This window comes from Anopheles gambiae, chromosome 2, assembly GCF_943734735.2.
Source record: "Anopheles gambiae chromosome 2, idAnoGambNW_F1_1, whole genome shotgun sequence".
Lineage (NCBI taxonomy): Eukaryota > Metazoa > Arthropoda > Insecta > Diptera > Culicidae > Anopheles > Anopheles gambiae.
The window spans coordinates 106,721,366-106,746,765 of record NC_064601.1 but is presented as its reverse complement, the minus strand read 5'-3'; the positions used below and the strand labels follow the sequence as shown (position 1 = coordinate 106,746,765).

Here is a 25,400-nt window from a genome sequence, read left to right as displayed (position 1 = left end):
CACTAATGAAACCATCACAACAAGCCGCCACGCCGTGCGAACTGGCGTGAGGAGCTGGCGAAGATTAATGAGTTAAGCATAAGAAAATTCGCTTCGCCCGCCCCGAAGGTAAGCGGTGCACAAACAAAGCGGTCAGGCAAATGAAAACAGAAAAGTTGGCCGCGCAAAACACAGCCAAACGCACCACAGCGCACCCACCTTCATCAGCAGTAATAACAAGCAAAATTATTGCAAACATCAAACACACCACACCAACGCCTTTCCGTTGCATTCGCCAGAGCGGGGAGCAGCGAGAAGAAACACAACACGCACGGAATGGAAGACCAAACGCGCTAGAGGTTCGTCGTATCATGCTAACACTTCAGGAGGTTTAGGTGCAGGCACAAACACACGGCGAAAGAAAACGGTAACCCCCCTCCCCTTGAGTTGGACACACCACTGATCGAGTGAGCGAAAACTCCTACATCAGCCCGGGCGCTGGCTGGCAGTGCCGTTTGGTACGCTGGGCGGGAAATTAGCAAAAGGTGAAGTTTGTATGGGGGAAAGAAAGGCCGCGGTAAAGGGAAAAAAGGCGAAGAAAAAATCGTACACAATTTCTACAGCCGGTTAATGACGTCAAACGGCGGGTTGTAACGAATACATGCAAACAACCGAGCAGTAAACAACTCCATAACCGGGCTCGCGCATCGGGATGTAAAAGTGGAAATTTAGGAAGAAGAAAAAACATACCGCTTTCGTTTTTTTTGTGCGATCTGAACAGATCAAGAGATGGCGTGAGAGATAAGTTTTGATACTTATGCTTATCTTAACTTTTGTATTAGTATACTATGATTCATAGAGACTTAACTGTGGATGCTGAACACTATTGTAAGGTCCAATTGCCACAGACAAGATGCTCTAATTGTGTAAGGTGGCCTTTTTGAATTTAAATTTTCAAGTCTTTGGTTAAGATCCGGCTCGAAGGACCAAAACCAAAAACACTAAATAACGATTTTTTTTATCCCAGGGCCTATTGTGCAGATTTAGCTCATTTTAAATTGATTGGAATTTTCAATAAATTATTTTGAAGTATGCAATAAAATATCAATGACAAAAAATCATTATTCAAGCCAAGGTAACTTATCATTTCATCCCAAACCCTGGCGTTCACGAATGCCTTTTACGAGACTCCACCACAGAGCAAAAAAAAAAAAAAAGAAAAGACACGCGGGCTGGAACGGCAGCTCCTGTTCGGCAGTGGAGAAAATTTGCTTTCCCAACATCAATACCCAAACCCAACCGATGCTCCGTGGACCGCAGCTGTGCGCGTGGTGCGGACGCGTGCAGGACGCGTGCTGACAGCCGCAAGCATATATTTTTTTGTTTCTTTGCCTGAACTGTGAAGGTACTGCTGCCGGAGATCGACATGCCTTGTGTCATGCCTTTCCACCAATGCCAACGTCCGCACCATCCGCGCGCATCGGAACGAAGAAGGGAAAAATAAACAAAGTATAAAATAATTAATTGGGTTAATTCGCAATGTTTCTCGCGCCGTACCATATACAACATTCAGCGTGCACGTCAGCGCGACACAATGTGCGACCAGAAGGCACATCACCCATTCCCCGGCTCGTCAGCGTAGCTACGACGCAACGCAGGTCTCGTTCGTCAAACGCAGAGCCAAAGTGTTAGCCTCGGTTAGACGTTTTGTAAATTATGTGTACTATAATTTCACGCGCAGGTTCGTCCCGGTTTTTCTTGCAATATTCTTCCATTATTTCCCCCCTTACCCCCGCGTGTGGTTCTGGTCGTGCAATAATAATGAATGCTGCAGCCGAGCCGCCAGAATCTAATTTGAAGTTGTTCGGAAACATTAAAATTGGACAGCCACTTGAGAGAGCTCTCCTATCCGGTTGTTGCGAGCGGTGTAAAAGCGGTGCATTTGTTCCAAGCGCGCTTCAAACCGGCGCTTGAAACGCAGCAGCCTCTAGCTGAAAACTCCTTTCAGCTTCTCGGCGCTGCGGTCGGTCATCAAAATCTGTTCCGAGCAGACCGTTGCCGACGGGAACGGGACGGGAATAGGCAGGCAGCCAGGCAGGCCGTAAAGATATTTTCGTAAATTCGACCCAATGGGCGCGGTATGGTTTATGCGTTTTCATATTTCATGAACCGCCCGGGACGGGCTCATTACGGTCCAGAAAGCGAGAGGGCGGGCAAATGGTGGACAGGGAGGTTAAAAACACCGTGGCCCCGTTCTACCACGAAATTGAGGTTATTTAATTCGAAAAATGCAAGATTAAACGTCGCCTTGGGCATTGTTTACCGCCGGGTGGGGTATTACGACTTTCCCGATCCTTTTGGATGGTTTCTGGAAGGCGAGAAGGCAACTGATGGTTTAAATTATCGAGCCAACAATTAATCATTCGTAATTGTTTTACTACTGTTTGATCCTTTGAACGGTTTAGTGTGAAACAAGGCGCAGACCGTGAGGTAACGTTAACGTTTTCGCTATTTCGTGGTCTATGCTTTAATGTTTCACAGCTTTAAAGATTTGGTCCATTTTTGTTGTCGTGATGATGGTAAATCAGAATTATTTTCTTGAGAAATTCTTCAACAAAACATTATTAGGATCATATTTCAGAATTCGTTTGTCAACGTGCTGTACATCTTTTATCGCCAACATGGAAGAATGTTCTAAAAATGCAATCACCACAACACGAGGAAGACGTATAATATATTCTACAGTTTCATACACACGCACGTGCTTATAAATAATAATTAACACATGTCTTCCATCCCACGCACGATCCCAATTCCACCCACGCGAGAATCAAAAGTGTCCTCGCTGTATTTAAAAAAAATCACATCCTTCCTTCGCTCCATGCAGCGCGTGTACGGTTTGTCCCCCCAGTGGAAAGGAAAACTGATTACACAGCAATCACCGACCGAGCGAATCAGAGGGTTTTGCCGTTACAAACCGCGAGATATACACAACCTTCGCCCCATGAGCTTTGCTCGTCTCCGCACCACACCACACATACACGCCAGCTGCCCAGACGGCAAAGGATATTGGGTTTGGGATGTCCCTTACTGACGACCTTCATCGTCACGACTCGAAGTAACAAAATTCAGGCTTTTTTGCTGAATAATCCCGTGAGAGACACAGACAGTGTGTGTATATGTGTCTGTGTGTAGCCCACCCCAAGTATCCATTGCGTGTCGGAGGAGCAGCTGAACTAGTAGCCGCCTGCTAATATCATATAATCCTTTCCGTGGTTAAGGAACTCTTAGAAACCCGAAACGGAAACCCAAGGACACGCCGGCACTGGAGGGCCCCTGGCTCGTTGTTTTATTTTCCTTCCTTTACTGTGGCTGCTGGAAACACCCCCCACCCATGTTCAAAGGGCGAACGGTAACGGGAGCAAAAAGCAGGAAGCAGCCAACGTGAACCATAATTTATCATCCGTATGTCACGCGGGACAGTCGGAGCCATTGGAATCGCACCATGGGACGACACGCTCGGTTCCCGCTGACGATGACGATGGCCAATTTTTCTCCACTCCGGCAATAGGGAGTGATATGCTTTAGTCCTACACCCTTTGCCGCGCTGCTTCAGTGACGTTGCTCTGGTTATTTTTGTTTTACGAACCACTGAATCAAGAATCGATGGACGGATTTCTCGGAATGCTTGCGGGCACATGGTTGTGTGCGCCTCGGGAGTCTGGAGAAAATCAGTCGTACGAATATTTGATCGCATTAACTCGGCTGGTTTGTGGTAGGGTACGATCTGTCTCGCGTGTCATATTTAATCGGGAAGCGTTTCGCTCGCACAGTAAGTGTACTCATTCGAGCCGACAGAAATCCCGGAAGGATGTGTTCAGACTGGAAATATTGATACTAAATATGTTAGATACTAGAATATAAATTACACCTGATAAAGATTTTTTTAATCAAACTCAATACAATGCGTGCTTTAAAGTGAACTATAGCTCATAAGATCACCCACTACTTTGGATCACTTTTCGGCGCAGCATCAAAAAGCCAAAAGCTACGTACGCAATTTTTTGTGAGCAATAAGATCACCCACTACTTTGGATCACTTTTCGGCGCAGCATCAAAAAGCCAAAAGCTCAAATTAAGCCATTGTCCACCGAATACGATGCCCATAGGAGCAATGGGCGCATCGTGTATGCTTTATAGCCCTATCCCCTGTGCTGTAATAATTATCAGCCTCACACGAATGCTGCTGCTGCTGCTGCTGCTGCTTGTGCTACCCGTGCAATCCTTCAGCAAGCAAGCTCTAATGCAAATAAATGCTGCTCTTACCTCCCGCCGTAAGCTGTTCCTCTCGTTCAGCATCATGGGTAATGTGAATTTATTACAACCTCGCCGCCGCTTCGCCCTGCCTACCCTTCAGCCCCATTGCGACCGGAACACGGGCGCCACATGCCGGGCGAGCGTGCTAATGCTTCGCCAGGTGTTTGATGATGGGAGGCACAATTTTACTGCCTCATCACACTAAACGTACGCGCGCACCGCTCGCATCACTCAATGATCATCGCACCTCATCCCGGGACCGGCAATGTTTATTTGATTAGATACACACATACACAGGCTGGTACGCACATTGGCTCATCTTCCGGGCCGATTCGGCACTTCGGCAGAAGACAGCACTCCTAAGACAGTGCGTTGTGTTCCAGGTGAACATAAACTGATGCTCCCGGTCGCCATGGTTTTAATTTATGTAATCTCATCCACCGGCTAATGACTAACAGAGCAAAGGGCACTCACGCATGCACGGCATGGAAATATGGTTCGAAGCGACTGGTAGGCCTGTCCCGTGCACTACCTTGGAGTTAATCAAAGCTGTCAGCCGCGCGACGTAAATGGTAATCGATTTATGTGGTGAGATAATATCGAGCGCACACAATTAATATCGAATTTTACTTAAAGATCGATTAGCGGAGTGTGGAGCGAGAGTGTGCGCCGTGGTAACCGTAAACTGGTGCTTCAAAATTTCAAAGCGTTTGTAATGACCGCTACACGTTATCATTTGCGTAGAGTTAGTGAAATATTAGTGTATTAAACTGTTGAAAGTTTCGATATTAATTTAAAATGGTGTAAGAGTCGCAAAAACTGTGTAATTTGTCCAATTTTTACCTCTCCTCGCTGGCAATGACGACAATGACGCCAATACTGAGACGATCGAATTCTATTTGGCGTAACGTCCTACGCGGACATGCAGGCCTATACAGGCTTTCGAGGCTTAATTCATTACCACGTCGCCGGATAGTCAATCCTTGCTATGGGGGGACGGTCCATTCTAGGCTTGTACCCATGACGGGCACGTTATTCCATGAGACCGTCCCAGACAATTGACTGTTACCGACAAAATAACATTGTGAGCGTCTTTTAACGAGATAAGAAAAAGTGTGGCTTATAAACCAAGATCTAAATGTGTCAGATCCATATTCAAATGGCAATTCATTCATTCCATGGATCAATCTTGTAAGCCAAATTTATGGGCCATTTTGCCTACATTCAATTGAACTTCCGAAGGAAATACTTGCCCTAATTTATTTTTACTTTTGTATTTAGAAGCCACTACTGTCAACCATTGCAGATGCTTTCCGCTACGATGACGCAGCAGAAATCTAAAGAAACTCGCTATACACTCTGTCTATTCTGGTACCACTGCTGCCGAGTGACAGCACAAAAGCTCACCAACGAATGAAGTAGATTTTAATAAGCAGCACCGTTTTGTTTTTTTTTATGAGCCCAACTTATTACCGGTGACAGCTGAATGAAAAGTCCAATAAACCCAACAAAGCGGGCCAAAGTGTTAAAAAGCTTCCAGCGGTCGCACCCAGAGTCGAAACGAAATCAGTGCCACAAAATAATACGATACAATGGTCCTACTACCACCAACCACCACAATTGCACCAAAAATGCCGGCGGCACCATAATGAAATGCATTCACTTTCGGTACGAATGGAGTCCTGGTTGCCTTCTGGTCTGGTGCAGCAGTAGCACAGAGCTACAATGATTGCTACTACCCTCTTTTGCACTCGCTCTGTCCTGTCCCGCCTGCTGCACCAAGCGAACACCGAGCAGAGCTCGCCAAAGTCAGGTTCAGTATGTCGCCCTAGAAAGTGCGGCAAGCGGCAAAGTCCAATGTCAGGCCCGCTTTGCCGGCTGCCATTTGCTCGCTAAGGACGCACACAGCCACACTGTACAGCTGGCGGGGTCGTGAAGCGTCCCGGTTTTCGTGCGCGGCATAAACTCGTTTCGTTAGAACTTTATAACTCCCACCGCAACCGGCCAGCCGGCACGACATAAAAATGTTGGAAAACGGGCAAGGCAGCCGTTCTTCGTGGAAGGAGACTTTCTTTCTGAAAAAAATGAAATAAAAAATAAAAGCGAACGTAATGGTCGATCCATCCGCGCGTCGGACGTTCATTATAAGCGACTGCCAGACACATGGTCGATTGCGCTTGCAGCCAGCAGCGGACGGAACAGTTGTGGCCGGTTGTGTTGTCGCCCACACGACCCCGAGGCAAAACTGCACACATACCAATGCTGCAGCGATCATTGTTACCCGTTGTCCTGCATTCTCTGGGGCGGCCGATGACGTTTATGGGAGTTTTCTTGAGCAATCGAGCAGAGATGGTCGAACGAGTTTTCGAGAACACTGCACCACATCTCGACAATCCACCATCCGCATCCAGGCAGAGCTTGATGGAAAGGTCGGCTCGAGTGCTTTTGGGGGCGAAAAGACTATTTGACGTAAATTGGCAACCGACCCTCGACTTGAGAATGGGACGATAAGAGCGTGGAGGTGAAGATACATCTTAATCTCCCTTTCTAGCATTCTTCTTCATCGCCGAAGCAAGAAGAGCATAAGAAGGCGACCACCAACGGCTCCAAACAGCTCGTCCGATCGTCCGTCACGTTGTCGAACGTTGATTTGGTGCGACATGGATGGAGAGCACAGCAGAGCAGCGAGAGTGCCAATAATGTGTTTTGATGCAACAAGGAGCATCGAACGGTTTCTTACCTGTCTGTGGCATTGCTGAACAATAATAGAACGGACAGGAACATCGGACTGCATTGCTCAGTCTGTCACTTGGTTCCAACTCGATGATTGTAACGATTTTGCCCTGGTTAATGGATATCTTGGGTTTGTGTTCTTTCCATTGCCCCCGAAGGATTCGTTTAGCGGGTGTTTCAAATTCTTCAATTGCTCGATTTGAACATAAAACAGGATCGTTTAGTAAGCGGAATCGGAATTCCCCAACCCTCCCCAGGCAGGTCGATTTTAATGTATGTTACATAAATAATCACTCCTCTCTTTCGCGTGGCTTGTACTAATTAAAAACTTATCACACCAGCATGTTTGCCTGTGCCAGGTGGAGTGGGAGTGGTCTGTCCGGTGGAAAGATTTATTATACGTTAGGGTAGGGCCCACAAAGTGGGTCATGCGTCACCAGAGGAAAGCCTCTGATGTTCGAGTTCAGTCAGTGACTTCGGCTACAACTGTCTCAAGTTTGTACAACATCAATAAGAAGTCCAAAACGCGGGCTAGGAGAGCGCCCCAGCGTTCTTAACAAGCACAAGCTTATTTTTTAATGAAGGAAACTTTTCGGCAACCTACAACTCTATCGCACTTAGTCTGCTTCTTTGAAACTTCCTGGCCCTCTCTCTCACACTCTCTTTTTATGTTTTCGTGAAGCATAGCAAACTCGCCTAGAAAACTTTATCCGAAACAAATCTGTAAGCCTACCAACACATACAAACAATAAACATGACACATAACTTCTTGCCCAGGATGAACTAATAGCTCCCGCCGTGTGACAGTGTCGTCTTTGACTTTACCTTTATCCTTTACACATCCACACACACACATACATGAATTTAACATACGTTCCCTGGCAGCAACAACCAACCAAACCGTGCTACCGTGCCAGCTTTATCATACAAAAGTTCACCTGCTTTTTCGCTGTAGGATTTCTTTTTCAATACGTGGCACCATTTCCACAGCGACAAAGTACATCCAGGGCAGCAGAACAAGAAAAAAGGTTGGAACAAATAATACGATGCAATCAGAAACTTGTGCAAACATACACGGGACGGGAGTGCGGCTCGATGTACCGGCACTCCTGGCACCGAATCGGCCCAGTCACCCCTTTCCTTCTTTATTCATTGTTTCATTTACATTTTGCACCGATATGCACCATCGCGCGTTCCGCCCGGGGAAGGTAAACTCCGGTTTGGTCGGGACACGGGGCAGCATCAGTAGCAGCATCACCTTGCGAAACAGCGGAACACGCCCGGAACTGTGTGTGCATTTCGGTATCGGGGCACCATGGAGCGACAACATTTGCATACTTTCGATGCGAAACAAAACAATGATTGCAAATGAAGTTCAATCGCAAACATTCGATCCAGTTGGGATTGCTAAATGGGGTAGTGGTGGTATATTGAGGTGTGCGGTCGCCCGGTAGTGACGGAAAAAAATGCGCCCATGTCCAGGCCAGGTTTCACGGGCTCTGAATATTACAATGTTGCTGTTACGGTAGCGTACGATAAGCACGAGTCTCAATCGATTCCAAAACGATTCGATAAAGGTAGGTTGATTATTAAACAAACAGTACTATTTGACGCTAAGATGAACGTGTTTGAGTTCCAGATACGGCACTGTAAGCGGTTCGAAACTCTTCGAGAAGTGTCTACATTTTTGCACAGTTTTTTTTAAGTCATTTGTATGGTGTATTTCTTCTTACGTGAAGTTCTAGTACTATAGGATGTCCAGTTGATGTCCAGTAACTGTTTTGTCAGCTTGTTCTACTGACATCGGTTGACAGCTTAGTAACACGTTAAGATCTGGGTATAATTATAGAGAGGATGCTCTTCCTTAAAGCCTTCGAAGAAAAGTCGAAGAAGACTTCAAAGATGAGCCGGGAATGAGATCTTGGTCGTGGTTAATTGAACCGGTAGCTGGAGTTAGATCATTGGTTACTTCGCTAGATCCCTTATAACTACTGCTCTAACATTTTCCAAAATTTGAAACATGATCTCACAATTCATGAAACATGAACCAATTCTACAGAACATGACCTTATCATTTGCAGAGTTTGATGTATCATACCGAGCACCACGAGCAGTTATTCAGAGAATCGTACTCGACGTATTCTGTTTTACATTGACAGAGCACCGTGGTGCTTTTTTCGCAATTTTGATTAAACTCAAATAATAAACATATTTCAGCAAAATTTCACAAAACAGCAAGCTCAGCTCACTCAGGGGTCTCCCAACTTTTCAGTTCACCGGCTACATTTCTTCGCCATTTTGACATTACCCTTAGGTAATGGGTGAAGTTTTAAATCTCTTTTTTATAATAAAATGCCAACTACATATATCACATTTCTTCAGCATCATATTATTAAAGCTTGATTTTTATCTCTTGAAGTGCCGCTTGTGGGCCTTAGTTTGGAGACCGCTGCTCTAAAACATTGTCCATGTGGACCTACCCGAGAAAGATACTTTCCCAATTTATTCTGACTTATATTGAAATTATTGCGCCCAGTTCTGCGTACACGCCGTACATTGACATCAATTCCTAATTTCCAGCATACTGAGTTCGTTCGGGTAATCAATATGTACATTTTGCCACCACTGCTGTTCACCTAATGCCTTTCAACATTTGGTCAGCCCTCTATGTGTGTGTGTGGGTCTGTTATGAGAAATAATCATCTCCCGCACTGAACACAACGCGCTTTTAAGCACAATTAGGTCGGCAAAATAATTGCATTCCTAGCCAGGCAGTCTGCGGCCAAAGAACTCTCCCCATCCTCCCTTTCCTAAAACCACCAATACATGCCGAACGGCACGCTCTAATGCAATTATTTTGCTATTGAACTTTTCACCCGCATCGGGTGTGGTTTGGGGAACAATTTGCGACAACAAAATGCGAATTTCATCCGCACTCTCTGCTCCGAACACACAACAACAACTTTTGAAAGACGAGGACCTAAAAAAACACTTATTTTACTTAGAATAGGGAAATGAATATTCGGGTGGCCAGAATGCGACCACCCTTATCGAAAAAATGAGAAGAAGCAATGCTGTCTTGTGTTGGGTCTGTTTTTTTAAAGGATCTTTCCATTTGCTTTTTGACACACAGTGCGAAAGACGGCGTACTATTATATCGACTCCATTTCCGGAAAATACAACGGCAAATGGAAAGCACGATAGCACGTTTCTGCCGAATTTAATAACGAGAAAAAGTGGTTCGATTTCGAAGCTCTCGTCACTCACACACACACACACAAAGCATAATGCTGGGCTCTATTTCGTATCTATCGTCCTTTACTGCGAAGCGCTTTTTTGGAGCTTCATGGAACAGAAATCCTGCAGCCGACATCAAATCCACCACGGCCAATGGTCGTGACTAGGGGGTAAGGTAACGAGCTGATCGGGGAGCCGCTGGAGTGGATGAAAATGTAATAACATTGGAATGTGTAACATGCATTCCTTCCCCTATCTCTTGATGCTGCTGTCCTACATACTAGAATCGGATGTCTGACATGTTTCTATATCGCGCGGATTTGTTTTAACTGTGATAGAATGCCACAAAAGCAGTGAAAGGTTGAGAAATTAGTAGAAGCACGCTCCTGTCTTAACGCTCCAGACGACAAGACACAGTTCGACAGTCCGCTTGACGGACGTGTGTTTGTGTCTTGCGCTCGTGTTCGCTTGGTGCGCTGGCGTACCCTGCCGCATCCGGTTGCGTATGGGGTTGCGATAAGCTTAAACTTTATCTTTCGCTTTCCCGCGCACAGCACCACGCGCACAAACCACGGACGAACCGCGGTGGAGGTGACCCCATGCACAAGTTATCAGCCCGTTTCAAGCGACGGTAAACAATAAACACGATCCGCAGTGTAGTAAAAAAAGCGGGTTGTGTACGCTCCCCTTACTAGTTGTGTGTCTTTTTGTCTACGGGAAACACGAATCTGTACTTTATCTTGATGGCATTCGTCAAGATGGGTTTAAAAAACAAATGGCTCTGGATGGCACCGACCCCAAATAGCAATTTTACGGCAATCTTTCGGGAGGAGAGGGATTGTATTTCGAGCCCTTACCTTGTGTGTTATTTGCTCGCTGGCAATGATTGCTGCTGGCTCGGCTTTTTTTTGCCTGCTTCTTTGCTGGGTTGCTGAGGCCGGTCCGTTTGCCGGTCCGCTCACTTCACGTCCAGCCAGCTGTAGCTTGGCGAGATCGGGACAACTTTCTGCACACTTTCGCACACGCGACCGCCGCAGCAGTAGCCAACGCTCATGGCGTTCGCTTCGTCCCGCTAATCTTCAAACGTGCAGCTCAACCTTGATGATGATTATGTTGATGATGCACCAGCACCACTGATTCACGGCCAGAATTCGGATAAACGCCTCGAGATGTCACACACACACACTCACTCACTCAACTTGGTACGGAGAACACGAAACTCGAAAGGGCGGCCACTTCGCGCGCTATTAAAGCCATCCAAAAACACACACCCTTTCTTCCTTTTCCTTTTTTCACTTTATGCACACACTTACACACTTTTTGCACACCTATACTCCCCACTGCTCTCTACATTATCAGTTTCATGCTTTAATGCTGCGTGTAGCCGGCTTGCCGAAGGTGTGGAAAAAACCTACACTCGGGGTTTTAAGGGCGAAACAGTGGAAAAATGAAGGTGAACATTAAAGGTGTCAGAGAGACAAGCCAGCGGAATCAAAGTGTAAACCGAATCCGATTCATCCATCAGCGGCATACGGGAGATCTGACACTTTTGGCATCGTTCGTGTTAACAATCCGTAGAGCCGTTTTTTGTTTCCCTTTTTCTTTTTTCATCCCATCGCTACAGGGTTTCCGCGAGCCAGCTGGTGGTACATCATGGCAAAACAACGTAAAATAAATTTCAACAATATCAAGAGTAATGGAACTTTCGCTTCCTGGACACAGAATGTTGACAGTGTAGAAATGAGATTTTCCAGATTGAAGATGAAGCTTACAATGTTAAACTAGAGACTGAGAGAAACCCTGTGCATTCGGTGATAGAAATCACATTTCAGTTTTTCCGCCTAGATTTTCCCTTTTTTCCTCTTCAACACAGAGCACTTAACGCATCACTCACACACATACACACTCACACACACATACACCGATCTCAGTTAGGGATTGTTTTTCAGAAGGCGATTTGTTTGTACTAAAAGCTGGTCCCGAAACTGGACACCGCTTTATTTTATCCGGGTTGTTTGTATGTACTTGTGAGTGCGTCTGTGTGTGTTTGTAGATCGAAAGAATTCGGTTGAAGAGAGGAAAAATCCCTATTCTGCCCAAACACTAGCGCACTTAACTGTACCACGAAGCATTCGGTTTTCCCAGCGAGACGGTTTGGCTTAAGAGGGGAGTGTCAACCAACAAACACAGGCGGAGCCGGGGGCCCAAAAGACCCATACCTCAGTGGCCTGAGTGACGTCGCCATACTCGAGGTCATGCCCGGTTTCACTGGTCGAGGTGTGGAGGTGTTTTAGTGGGGAGAGGAGGGAAAAACAACCGAAAATACAACACACAACGAAAAAACTCAAACCTCGAGCTGATGTAAACACTGGACGGGGTTGGTTGGAGTATCCCCAGAACAGAAAGAGCAGGGTAAAGGGTTGGGTAACTTTGTCCGCTCCCCTCCCACCCCCTTCCCCCTCGAACTTCGGTCGTTTGATGTTCGGGCTGCTTGATTTCGGTAGCCATGGCGGCACTGCTCCCTGCGCCCATCGCTCCACTCTCACCAACGCGTTTGGACCACTTGTGTTTTCGCTTGTGTATGGTTTCAAGAACGCGCCCCGGTGTGCGCACTTTCGCGCTTAGCACAAGATCATCCCCAACGGCGTTCGGCGATCGAAAAAATAAAACCATTCGAAAGGGAAAACGAGCGTAACACGCGGGGGGGGGGGGCATATTGAAACGGAACACCTGACCAACGAGCTGCGAGCTACGATGGGCTCTCTCCGACGGGTGACGGCTACTAAGATGGATTGCACATTTTCATCCAAGTACACGTAGACACACATGATGACTCGGTGGTGGAAGGTGAAAGGAGGGGGGGGGAAGGGGGGGGGGGGGGAATAGAAAAAAAACCGTGCCAGTACAGACGCGCCGGGCTTAAATTTCCCGGTCCGATCGCACCGTACCTGCCGGTCGGTTTGGGGTCCGCCGCACCAACACGCGCTTACGCGAACCCTTCGAATCCAATCCATATGGTAGCTCCCGCGTCTCCGTTCCCGTCACCACACACAGCACAGCTACAAACAAACGCGCGCGCTCGTGGTGAAACGGAAACCAAGCTACACGCGCTCACAACCGTTTGATGTGAAATGCGAGCAAAAGCAAAATAGGTTGCAGATGTTCCCGTCCGGCACACCGGAATACAAATAGATGACACCAGCAGCAACAGCAGCAGTAGCAGGAAAGAGAGAAATAAAAAAAAACGAATAGATACGCGCGAACGCTCACACAAACACGCATCGCACGCACAAAAAGGGAAAGGCAAAGTTCAGATCGATGATGACGATACACCGAACCGAAACCGTCCGAGCAACCGATGCAGCGTGTAAATAGAGGCGTTCTTGATTTTGGTGCTAGTTTGCGACACAGGAGACATCCATCCATCCCACCAGTCGTTGTACACCATTTTGCAACAATACACACTGCCGCGGGCTTCTTCGATCGTGCCATGCTCTGCAAGGACGTGGGTACGCTCTTTGCACTTTTGTTCCTCAGTTGACCGGTAGCTCACGGGAAACCGGCAAACCTTCGCTTGTCGCACACCGAAACACACAAGAAATAACCCGAAAACGCACCGTGTTTCTTCCGGCTGACCAGAGCAAAATGGCCCAGAGTGTCGAAACCGGAGATGCACACCGTTTGTCAGACACGCTCGTACACACACACACACGCACACACACGAACACTCACACGCTGCAGCACTGTCTAAGCCCCAAGAAGCGCAACCGATCGCGGCAACCATTCGTAGTAAACTGGAAGAGCGAGAGCGTTAGCCGGAGCTTACTAGATTACTATAAGAGCGGCGCCTTTCTTCACTGCTCGAAAACCAGCTGCTCGAACGCGGCCAGCGCGAGCGTTCCCCTATTCACGCGAAGATAAAATGTGCGTGCGAGCAAACCCGAGCGCCCCACAGACAGAGAGAGAGAGAAAGAGAGCATTATTCCGACTCTCGTACGCGTACCATGCGCTCGGGGCATTCCCCTGCAAACGTGTGTCCGTCCGTGTGCACGTGTGTGTGGGTGTTAGATGCTAACAGGAGCAAAAACGCAACCCGGCAACCATCGGAACGGGTTTTTTTTCCCCAGGCGGTGGCCCTACGTTCGGCGAGGATACAGAATGGCGTCTGTTTTGTTTGTGTGCTGCGTATAGCCAAACAGGGTCTACAATATCGAATAGAAAAAAATGCAGAACACAACGAGCCGTGTGTTTGCGTGTGCGCGCGCATACACCATCGTTTCGTTGCTCATGGTTTCGGGTTTCGGGATTTTCACGTGCTGCTGTCCGTCCGCGTCGGGTCCGGGTCGGGTTGTTGTTGTCGTCGGTGGGTTGCGACCGCGACCACGCTTCTGTTTACACACGGCGCTGATATGACGGTATCGAACGTGACGTGCGTGCGTGGACGGTCGCTTGCACTAGCCGGCTTGCAGGATAGCTTGCAGGAAGAGAAAGAGAGAAAAAGAGAGACGACGATGACGCCAAGAAAACCAATAGATGTGGTACCCTTTGTTGAGGAGGCCACAGCTTATCAGTGATATGTTGCCGTAGCGCATTTCATACAAAACACCCAAAGCGATAGAGGGAGAGACCTTTTTGACACTTTCTTTAAGCGATGTGTGTCTTTCTTTGTGTGCATTTCGGGTGAAGGGGATGGAGCCCGGGCGGGGGCTGTATGGAAGTAACAAGATATGCAAAGTTGTTGCAAAAGAGAAGCCCTTACCGTTCTGCCCGCGGATCCCAAAACAGAGACCAAAACCGTCCCGATGGTAAACATCGCAAAACCAATGTCCCCTTACTTGGTTAGTTAAACAAGGGAACGAGTGGGTAAACGGTGTGGGTAAAGGATCAATCGTACGTCAACATAGTATGGTGTAGACATTTTTAATGATAATCATTGATCGGGGTATTAAACCTGTCTATTTGCTATTGTTTGGTTGGATGTCGGAATAGCAAGTATGTAAGCTCTTCTGTTTCCGATATGCAACCTGTAAACGTGAATATTCAAGAATTGATAATCTCGATAAGCATGATAAAGAATTCCAATATCCATAAAATAAAATCCTCCAATTCATACAATCCAAACAAGAGAACTATCCTATCAAACATCATGTTTACATCCCAGGCCAGATTCCATATGGCACCCTGATTGCACAACCGCAGCCATATTTGACGATCAGCAAAATAACCGGCCCCAAAACTTTAACCCAATCCCTACACCAAGCGCAAGTTTACGAGACAATAACAAACAAAACAAAAAAAATATAAATATACATGCATTTCTTGAACGACATCTACCCACCCGGAACACCAACAATGCTTCCCTCGAACTTCGTCTTCAACTTCCCATTACACCACACTCCTATGTCTATGACGTCATGGCCCCTTTAGATCGTTACACTCTATTTCCTGCCAGTCCTGCCCAGCTTTTCCGTTTCCAACTTCCCATTTTACGCCACGCTAAAATACTACACCAACACAAAAACACATACAGACCATTTTGGGCGACGAAGTAGTTCCGTACCAGCACCGGGTCGGAACTTCCGCGTCAGGACATTATTCCGCGCGTCCTCACATTTGCCATTTATGTCTCTATGTGTGTGTGTGTGTGTGTGTGAGGCGTTGAACTGATGGCGTAATAAATTTTGATTCCAGTGCTTCTGCCCCTTCTTCTCCCCTCACCAAAGGAGTGTGCTTCTGTTTTGCCCTTTGGTATAATCAACCTAGTGGTTTTCTTACTCCTGTTTTTTTTTTTCTTAAAGCGTGGCGCCTCCATCTGTGCCTACTTGGATGGGAGTGTTGAGAGCTTGCTGACGTGAATGTGCGTATGTACGATAGCACGTGGATGGTGGTATCCCGCGAACTCGCCCAAAGGTGAATCGCCCCAGCGAACTCCGGAAGGACCTGTCCAGACAGTGGCTGATGTAAAGAAAGGGTGTGGAAAGGTTTTTTCACTCGCATTTTCATGCAATCCTTAATGCCAATAGCGTAGTCTTTTGCATTTGTAATTCGACGTTCCTTCACAACGCAAACGAAATAAGGATATAAAATCAAACATTATTCTTCAAATTTTCCTAACGATATTGATGATCTAGATAAATTTTGCATGCTTCATAGATTGCATTACTGAGGAAAGGTCATCGAACAAACTCTAAAACTCAATGTTCAACACTAACTTAGTAAACTGCAGGAAGAAGCGAGGAGTTAAAAACTTTCTCCAAAAATTTGACGCCAAACAAAATGATCCGAACAGAGAAACTTTTGCAAACTTTGTCAAGATCATTCCCGAACGGACACGTCCACCCGGGGGGCCAGAATAATGCTCCAGCCCTTCAACTCTGCGTGATTCCCATTAGTTGTGACATCGCGTTCAACCGTTAAGCCTCCTTTACGGGTGAATAATTTACAGCAAAGTAAGCAAACATAATTACCGCCACAAGTTGTTGAAAAGCTCTAGCGCCGTACCTTGTCCGTGTATTCCATATAACCCGTGGCTGGGCCCCGTGTACATCGTGTCCACAGTGCCCTAGGGTTTGGGGGACACACGCTAGCGCCCGTGTACTCCAATCACGGATCCACCTTTGACCCTCAGCCGACAGCAACGATGACAGATCGGCCGTGGCTGGGCCACGAAGGCCATCGAGCGATTGATGGTGGCCCACCGTGCTCGGTCATTAGCAATAACCACTCCTCCGCCGGAATGCCAACAAAGTGTGTGGCAATCTCAGCGTTCATCCATGCGGAGGGCTACACACACACGCGCGCATCGGCCTATTCCGAACATTCGCCACCAGCTTGGCGATATCCGTCCTGTTGCTTGGGTGATTATAAACTATCTAACCTGATTTTGGGACCGAAACATCCAGCCCCTGCACGATATTTATGAACACTGTCGCGCTGAATCGATGACACCCTTCAATCACAGACACGGCGGGAATCGGAAGTGAAATGATGCCTTGAAGAGCCTCCCGGCGCCCGCGGGGAAGGCAAATAACGCGTTTCAGATCCTACCGATTGCACACGCCCCCGCCGTACCTATACCGTGCCTAATGACTAGATTTCTTTATTATCCTGCCATCATGGACGTTTGCCTGTTCGCGTCCTTACGAAACCCCCTAAAAAGTAAATCAACACCCTTGGCCTCTCCTCCCGAGGACCGCGCGCCAAAACAGCTCAAACCCACCGATAGCCAACCGAGTGGGGTGAAGTTATCGATTTTTCCCGCACCCGCACCTGTTTTCGGCTCCATCAACCCTGGAGGGCGGGAGGGGCGAGCATCGATCGGGTGGTGGAATGATGGTGGTGATGTGGCGCCTATTGCTTGGGAGCTTTGTTTGCTTGTTGCGCCCCACTCCGGCCCACGGACTCGATATCGCTCGATGACGTCATTCGGGCGACTGTGATGGGCGCTGGTGATAGTGAAGTTTTGCTTTCAATGGAAGAAATTAGCATTTCTATGGAAGCTGCCCCAACAAACGACAGCGACGCCGACGGCCGAAGTGTGGGGCGTGAAATTGCCATCGAAATTGGAGGATGGGGGGGAAATGCCGGAAGCATTGTCCTTTGACCTTCGCCTCCAGCACGCCCCCGGTTTGGTCCTGTGCATTTTGGCCGTTGGAACGGGTGGATTGGGGGGGCATGGGAATGATTGAAATCGACAGTCGGCGACTTGGGAAGTTTGAGACTAGAAGTTTTGAATGGTGAGGGAATACGGTAAGAGGAGAAAATTATAACACGCCCGTTTGGGCTTTAGGAAGGGGCACGAATCGTTGGGTGTATCGTAGGATAACGGCTCGGTCGTAGATAGCAGGCGCTATTCGCAAACCATCGACCATCCGTTACGCGCAAAGAATGGGTTTGGCGATTGACAAGGGTGATGAAGAAGGGATAAAGTTTTAAAAACACATTAAACGGATACAAAAGGAAAAGAAAAGGAGATATTAAGGTCAGCAAAACAGCTGGCTGTGTAACACATGTATAGAAATCACGATCGAGGATGGGTCTGCTTTTAAATAGCGTAAGATGGAATTAGAGCAGCTTGACTGACAAACATAAGACCCCCTCATCCAGGACTGAACAGACTGTTAGAATTAAACATCACCATTTGAAGGACTATTCCCTTAAATATTGAGGAAGATTAAAAAGGATAACGTAAGGGTAGGCTTATACATGTTACGGTACACTAAGAATGTACAAAGTCTGTCTTGTCTAAGTGCTCCAATGCTCCCATGCTCCATGTTTCCAAAGCTGGTGGCCACCAAGACCAAACTCCCCGGGCTGTCCAAAAAAACCCCAACTCCCCAACCACGTTCTGCCTCATTTCCGCTGTCATTCTTTGGCGTTTACATCACCTCCCAATTGTCCCAACGCCCCCGGAACCGACCGCATGGCGATGTTTTGCAAAGTAAACCACACTTTTGTCGGTTGTTTGCTTACGTAAAAAATAACGCACAGCGTGAACACAAAAACCTAAGCTTAATAAACTTTCCACACAATGCTTTGCGCGTCGTTCGTCCCTTCGACCCGACCACGGCGTACGCACCTTCGCAGTAAGCACGCGCTGTTCATTTCCGGAAATTGGTCCACAGGCCAGGAAACCTTAGTGAGCGATCTCTTGGTGAGAGGGGAGAGGCGGAAGTTTTGAGCCCATCCTGCCCGGTGACTGGCGACGACGACGACGACGACGACGACGACGACGACGACTCCTCTACGCCAATTTCGGTCGACTAATTAACATCTTGTTTACTCAACGCAACCGCCCGCAACTCCCGGTACGGCGGTGACCCAAGCGTCCATTTTCGACAGCCGGCAGTGGAAGTGAATGGCTGTATTTCAGGATTACTGCCAACGGGTACACGGGTACACAAACGCCCGGCCCGTTTTGTTTACTTTGGTATGTTTGGTTCTGGGTAGGGAGTGCATGTGTTTTTGTGTTTGCTATCATACGCTCGTTTCATTGCATCGTTCTGTACTGGCACGTGGTTCCGTTGCCATTCGTTCCTTTTTTAATTCTGCACGTGTGTCCTGGGGGCATTCCAGGTCCCCACTGGTCACCTGGCCTTTCGGCAAGCGCGTTTTGTCTCAACTGGTGTTTTGATCACTCACCAAATTCCCTTCGGTACACCAATTGCGGTCAAACGACGACTCACTTTTCAGCTCGAATGTTTGCCGAAACGGTTCGGCGTTTCAGCCACGTGCCGTCCTGTTTCCCAGTTCCGTGCAGGGTAATGAATTTATGGCTTAATTCTTCGACGATGGGATGTGTTCGAGCTGCTGCCGCTGCTGCTGCTGGGGTAGCATTAATAAATTATACCATTGCCATACGCCTGTCGGGGCTGCAGTCGAGCTTTCGGCGAGGGCGTGCAGCACGGACCGGGCCGGGCCACTCCATGTGCGCAGTGTTTACAGACTTTCCACACACATACAAATATTTCCACTTTGATATGCTTTTTTCTTTGTACGCCCTTTGTTGAGCTCTCTTTCTCTCCTGCTCCTTCTCTGGCTGTGGTATTTATTTCGATTAACTTATCACGGCAAAATGAATGGCCCCCGCGTATAATTGCGTTATGAAAGGTTTGCTTGCAGCGGGAGCATCTCGCTGAAGAAGTGTAGCATTTGTTTTAATTAATTAAATGGAGTGTTCAATCTGAACCGTGCGGTTGGCGGCTGGTGAAGAACAGTTCAGTTTTCCTGCGGCGGTGCAAAAAAGGTTGCACAGAACGTGCACACATAACCAACGGAAAAGCGTTAGCGAAGGCCACAGTTGCCGTTCAACTATGGTAAAATATTTAAGAGCTCTTTAATTGTAATTTTTCTTTGAACTCAAACAAAGCATATACATAATTTTAAGCATCTCTTATGCGCCTCAGGAAACATATCCGTCGGCGATAGGCAATGATTGGTTTTGGCGTATATGTGGCGTATTTGGCCAATGTCGGTAAACTACGTGGCCACTTTGTTGAGGAGTAGATACTGTCCGACTTTTAGAAGACCTCACGCTTGTTTGACATGTCTAGCGGTAACGGTAGATTGTTTGATAATACCAATGTCCCCAGAAGTTCAGATATCTGGTGATTTATTTCAAGAAGGCCACCTGATGGAGGAAGATCACTTTAAAGACCAATCAATCAATAGACCCTGGAAGCTCGGAGAAAAAAGTATATCAGATCGGGGGTTGGTTTTGTACTTAAGAAAACATAGGGGTATACCTCAGTGATGTAAATTGATGATCCTCGGACAAATACATACAAAATAGGGACAAAGTGGTCATTCATACGTATGTATAATCCGGCCTGATTTTTTTATATTCGGCCTGATTTTTTTGCAGTAGCACAACCACAGAGTATACTCTTCGATTTTTGAAACCAGTTTTTCGAAAAGAGATTTATGAAATTATCTCGAAAGCCACAAAGTTCTAAGATAGGTAGGTGAACATTTAAGATATCCGAATATCCCCATCCAAATCAACTCTCATTCTTAGATTGAATAAGACGCTCTTAATATAAAGGTAAATTCCCATGCTATCCAGCAGTTATGCCCCCACAAGATGGGGATCCCCCAATAATCATAAAACAACGCTAAAGAACAGTCTACTTTGCATACCGGTAGCAAACGTAGAATGAGAGAACTCTCAATGTCACGGTCATTGGGAGCAGCATCACATAGAGCAAGAGCGATCTGATTGTTAAATTGCTTGGCCGAGAATTGGGAGAGTGTCTGAGCGTAAGCGTGCTTGAGAGCGTTACCTTGGAGATGCATTTCAAGGAAGAGATCTCAACCGGCTTAATTGCTCAAGAGCGCAGCGGGGTGTTGTTCAAATCGAAGTCGCGATCGAAACCAGTTTTTGGAGAGCAAGTGTCATCGGCAGTTCTGTTTGTGACACTGTGCGCGAGTGGCAGAGATTACAAGTCGACATTCTGTCGTATTCTGGGTGAAGTCCATCTAGCTAGACACACGATGAGGTGGACCTGGGGTTTATTGCTTTTCTTTGTGGGGCAAACAGTGGCCTACACCATCCCGGCGGTACGTTTCGAGTACCCGACAATGCGTGGATTCCGTGCCAGCATACCCGGTAAGCATTCCGAATCAAAAGCCCCGGAGTTTGTGAAGTGAATTCTAGCAGTTCAACCCATTCCTCAGATACCCCCGGCTTACAGATGTTCGCATTCCACGCGCGCCTCAACAAACCCTTCGACCAGTTCGAGGAGGGGGATTACACCGAGGACGTAACGGCACCGGACGGGGATGGACGGTGGACGTTCGACACGAACAAACCCGCCCTCCCGAACGGTACCATCATCTACTACTGGGTGTACGTGCAGTTCGCCAACGAGGGCTACTGGCTGACGGACAAGAAGCACACCGTAACTCGTACGAAGGCTACAGTAGCTCCGAAAAGTACGACGACCACCACCACCACCACCGTCAAACCTACGACAACGACGCCTCCTCCCTGTCCACCGACACTTACCACATTCAACGGGGGCCAGCCGACCTGTGCCGGGAAGCTGCTCTTCGAGGACACGTTCGAGCAGGGTTCGAGCTTCGCACCGAAATGGCAGCATGAAGTGCGCATTCCACTGGACACTGATGTAAATGCAACGGAGCAACCCCTGTGGGGAGAGAGAGGGAGAGAGAGCCCTCTAGCATTACTAAGAAGTACCTAAAACACCCTTCCCATTTCAGTCGGCGGAATTCGTGTCATACCAGAGCTCGCCGGAAAACAGCTACATCGCAGCGGGCCGTCTCGTCATCGTACCGACACTCGTGACGCAGACCGCGGACTACACCGATGAGCGTATCCGCACAGGAGAGCTGACACTCGCCGGGTAAGAATGTTGTGTTTTGTGTGTAGTTCCACTACGCCTCCTAAGCCTTATCACCCAAGGGTCATGTTTTTCGGTCGCTGGAATCATGCTGTGCGGAAGTCACAATGCACACTTGCCCGGCTTGATGTTTGCTCTTGCGTTCTACGAAGCTCACTTCTTGAAGGCACTTTTCATCAATATCGCACAGAATTAACACTAAAACCGAGACTTTGCTGGTGTGGAGGAACACTTGCCGCAAACCAGAACCTCATCAACCGCATGATGAGTTGTGATGGTTTGCTGTCAACAGAAGAAAAAAAAACTCCAAACTAATCAAAGGACGCTTCGACAAACGTCAATTCACACGTTCCAAGAAGCCGGTGGCTTTGATCCAAGAAGGCCCATGGCAACCGGTACGTGTCACACAAACAGGGTAGGATTTTCATCTGCTGTTTCCATTTCCCCCTCCACTCCCCCCCATTACAGCTGCACCTCACCCACCAACAATCCGTACGAATGCCAACGGAAAGCGGGCCGCTCGACGATTCTACCGCCCGTGGTGTCCGCCAAATTGAACACGAAACACTTTTTCCGCTTCCGGTACGGGCGGGTCGAGATACGGGCGAAGCTGCCGAAGGGAGATTGGATTTTTCCACGTAAGGATGGCTCATACGCACCGCACCGGATGATAGAATTTATTATTATACGACTCTCTCTCTCTCTCTCTCTCTTCTCGCCTATCACACAGAGCTTTACCTCCAGCCGTACGAAAACTACTACGGATATGCGGACTACGCCTCCGGCCAGATGTGGATAGCGCACATTCTCGCGAACCGTATGCTAGCGGCCGCTGACGGTAGACAAATCGATGGCCACCGGCTGCGGGGCGGAGTGCTGATCACCAACACCGGACCAGTGCGGTCCGACTTTCTGCGCTCCAACCTGAACGAAGAGCACTTTGGCGATCAGTTTCACGTGTACGGGTTGGTTTGGACGCCGGAACAAATACTGCTCACCGTGGACGGGTTCCAGTACGGTGCGCTGCGCACCAATTTCCGCCAGCACGCCCAGCAGCACAACCTAACGCAGGCCAACCTGTGGAGTGCGGACGCACCGTTGGCACCGTTCGATCGGGAGGTAAGTAGTTTGGATGGGATGCAAATTTTCGTCTGGAGCTGACAGGGCCAATTTTCCCCATTTCCAGTTTTACGTATCGCTCGGTGTGGGTGTGGGTGGGGTGAAAGATTTTCCCGACCACTCGCTAACCGGTCCGTCGCGGACGGCTAAACCGTGGAACAACACCAGCCCGAAGGCGGAATACTTCTTCTACCAGAACCGCAACACGTGGTACCGCACCTGGACCGAACCGGAGCTGACCGTCGATTACGTGCGTGTGTATGCGCTGTAGGGGGAGCAGTTTCTTTTTGTATATGAAATAAAGCATTGTGCTTTAAAGCGGACCAGATAATTCGAAATTAATGATGGTTGTGACGGGTGTTTTGGAGAAAATAGGGTAACACCAACGATCGCCCTCGACTAGTCAGTAACGAGCTGGTCAAGTGGCCTCAACGCGTAATGCTGCCGTGTAGCTTAGTAGTTGTTGCTGTCATAATCTCATGCAACTTATCGGTTGCAGTGAATGACACTAGGGTAACGGACTAATTTTCTTTCGCCAAAAATATACCAGTACGGTGTAAGAATTGTTTTGCCACTTTATCATCCCCAGTACAGCGAAAGCAGCTGCCTGCAGCGACTGGTCAATTATCGCGAGTGCTGCAGCATGCCCCGGCTGCTGCCGGAGCAAGTGATCGAGACCTGCCGAGCGCGACCGCTACCAACCGCAATTCCGGGCGTACCCGACCCACTGCCGGAAAATGTGAGCGTAAAAAAAGAAGTTGAAGTTGAAGTGATCGTTTTTGCTAGTTCTCCCTCATTCATTCCTCCCATTCAACCCGTGACAGTGTATAGCCGAGTGTGCACTGAACGAAACGGGCATCCTATTTAACGGGCAGTTTCGTGTGGAGCAGGCGGTGAAGGCACTCTCCACCCAGGTGCCGAACGATACGCTCACCTGGCAGCACGTCATCGAGGTGGCGTCGAAGAAGTGCTACATCATAACAGTGGTAAGATGGCAGAGAGGGACACCACACTTTATGGACGCTTTAGCTCTGCTCTGTGCCTACAGGGTGACTCGTTCTATCTGCGCGATGTGGCGAAAAATTTAATATCACCCCAATGCATTCCGTCCTCCTTCCGGTTTCTTCAGTGTACCTTTTCGATCGTGTACAGGGTAGGGGTTTGCAATAGCAAATATTAATACAGTGCCAATAATTTTGACATACAAAAAACCGCCAACAGGACTGTCCGGACATCTACTGGAACTACCAGAACGATCGGTGTGGCCAGTTTGTGGTAGCGCTGAACAACTGCCACTACCTGTTCCGTCACATATGGGACATCTGACGCGAGAGAGTTGAATAATTTGCGCAGCGAAAACAGAAATAAAATGTAACGCTAAACTGCATTCCCCAATAAAGCAAAACAAAACGTAACAATTCGATTTGCGGAATTATTCAAAATGTGCAAATCAAGGCAATTTATCAGCCCTGCTTATCATTAGCAAATAATAAACACTCTCGTTAAAATATAATCTACCGGATACTGTGCCTGTAGCTGCCGTCTCTAAATAATGTACAGTCCCGGGGACCGGGAGTGTTAAAAATGCAGCTGACAATATGTGTATGGACAGCAGTTTGCCTGCATCGGAACATTATCGATGGATTTTTGGTAGAATTGGAAGCATTTCCGAGCTCCCACCAACAACCGCCAGAGGTAGGTCACGTGGCCCGTGCAAAAATTCCACCCCTGGGTTTTAAGCATACCATCCATTCAAAAGACGTCACCACCAGTACGATCCTGCGGAGAAACATTCAACCTGACCGATCCACGGACCTGCTGCAGCATACCGTACCTGCTACCGGCGGACGTGGTGGAACCGTGCCTCGAGATTTCTCTGTCACCGATCGACCTGGCAGGTGAAAATGTAAGCAAAACCAAAGCAAAGACTTATTAAATGCTTCAAACATCATCTAGAACGTGTGCGTGTTTTGGCAGTGTCGTGCTGAATGTGCCCTCAACCGGACCGAAATGCTGGTGGACGGCCATTTCCAGCTCGAGACGGCAATGCAACAGCTGACCAACGCCACCAGCGAGGATAGTACGCTAACGAAGCGCATTCAGTACGCCATCGGCGCATGCAATGGCCTTTTTTTGGTGAGTCGCTCTCATCCT

At 47.9% G+C, this 25,400-nt stretch overlaps 3 protein-coding genes across 9 annotated transcripts in view; 2 read left to right on the top strand and 1 right to left on the bottom strand.

Moving 5' to 3' along the window:
* LOC1270300 (diacylglycerol kinase 1) overlaps window positions 1–14,088 on the bottom strand; it is an 80,753-nt gene extending 66,665 nt beyond the window's left edge. The window contains exons 1-2 of one of the 3 annotated variants that reach the window (XM_061640919.1): window positions 13,999–14,088; window positions 11,124–11,677 (exon numbers count right to left, since the gene is read on the bottom strand). The gene's annotated coding sequence lies outside the window, so the exon portion shown is untranslated. Of the gene's footprint in view, window positions 1–11,123; window positions 11,683–13,883 lie in introns of all 3 variants that reach the window. The other 2 variants (XM_061640920.1, XM_061640917.1) reach the window with 2 other exon arrangements.
* A 7,008-nt stretch (window positions 14,089–21,096) lies between these two features.
* Window positions 21,097–23,584, top strand: LOC1270301 (gram-negative bacteria-binding protein 1). The gene is made up of 6 exons (XM_308984.5): window positions 21,097–21,373; window positions 21,442–21,893; window positions 21,988–22,130; window positions 22,596–22,765; window positions 22,858–23,246; window positions 23,314–23,584. Exons 1-6 carry the CDS (start codon window positions 21,259–21,261, stop codon window positions 23,515–23,517), a joined length of 1,473 nt encoding a protein of 490 aa, XP_308984.2. The 5' UTR covers window positions 21,097–21,258; the 3' UTR covers window positions 23,518–23,584.
* Window positions 23,585–23,668: 84 nt separating this feature from the next.
* The window catches only part of LOC5666860 (general odorant-binding protein 67-like), a 2,377-nt gene continuing 645 nt past the window's right edge, over window positions 23,669–25,400 (top strand). For 2 of the 5 annotated variants that reach the window (XM_061640914.1, XM_061640913.1), the window contains exons 1-3: window positions 24,675–24,941; window positions 25,006–25,152; window positions 25,224–25,382. In XM_061640914.1, coding sequence (XP_061496898.1) covers window positions 24,831–24,941; window positions 25,006–25,152; window positions 25,224–25,382 — 417 coding nt within the window. In that variant the 5' untranslated portion in view covers window positions 24,675–24,830. Of the gene's footprint in view, window positions 23,986–24,070; window positions 24,233–24,294; window positions 24,400–24,467; window positions 24,942–25,005; window positions 25,153–25,223 lie in introns of those variants that run through there. The other 3 variants (XM_565443.2, XM_061640916.1, XM_061640915.1) reach the window with 3 other exon arrangements.

Bases quoted from the DNA above. Each gene is read 5' to 3' on its own strand.
- LOC1270301 (XM_308984.5), top strand. From the start codon at position 21,259: ATGAGGTGGACCTGGGGTTTATTGCTTTTCTTTGTGGGGCAAACAGTG. The intron at 21,374-21,441 runs GTAAGCATTCCG...CCCATTCCTCAG, and splicing joins ATTCCGTGCCAGCATACCCG to ATACCCCCGGCTTACAGATG. The intron at 21,894-21,987 runs GTAAATGCAACG...TTCCCATTTCAG, and splicing joins GCATTCCACTGGACACTGAT to TCGGCGGAATTCGTGTCATA.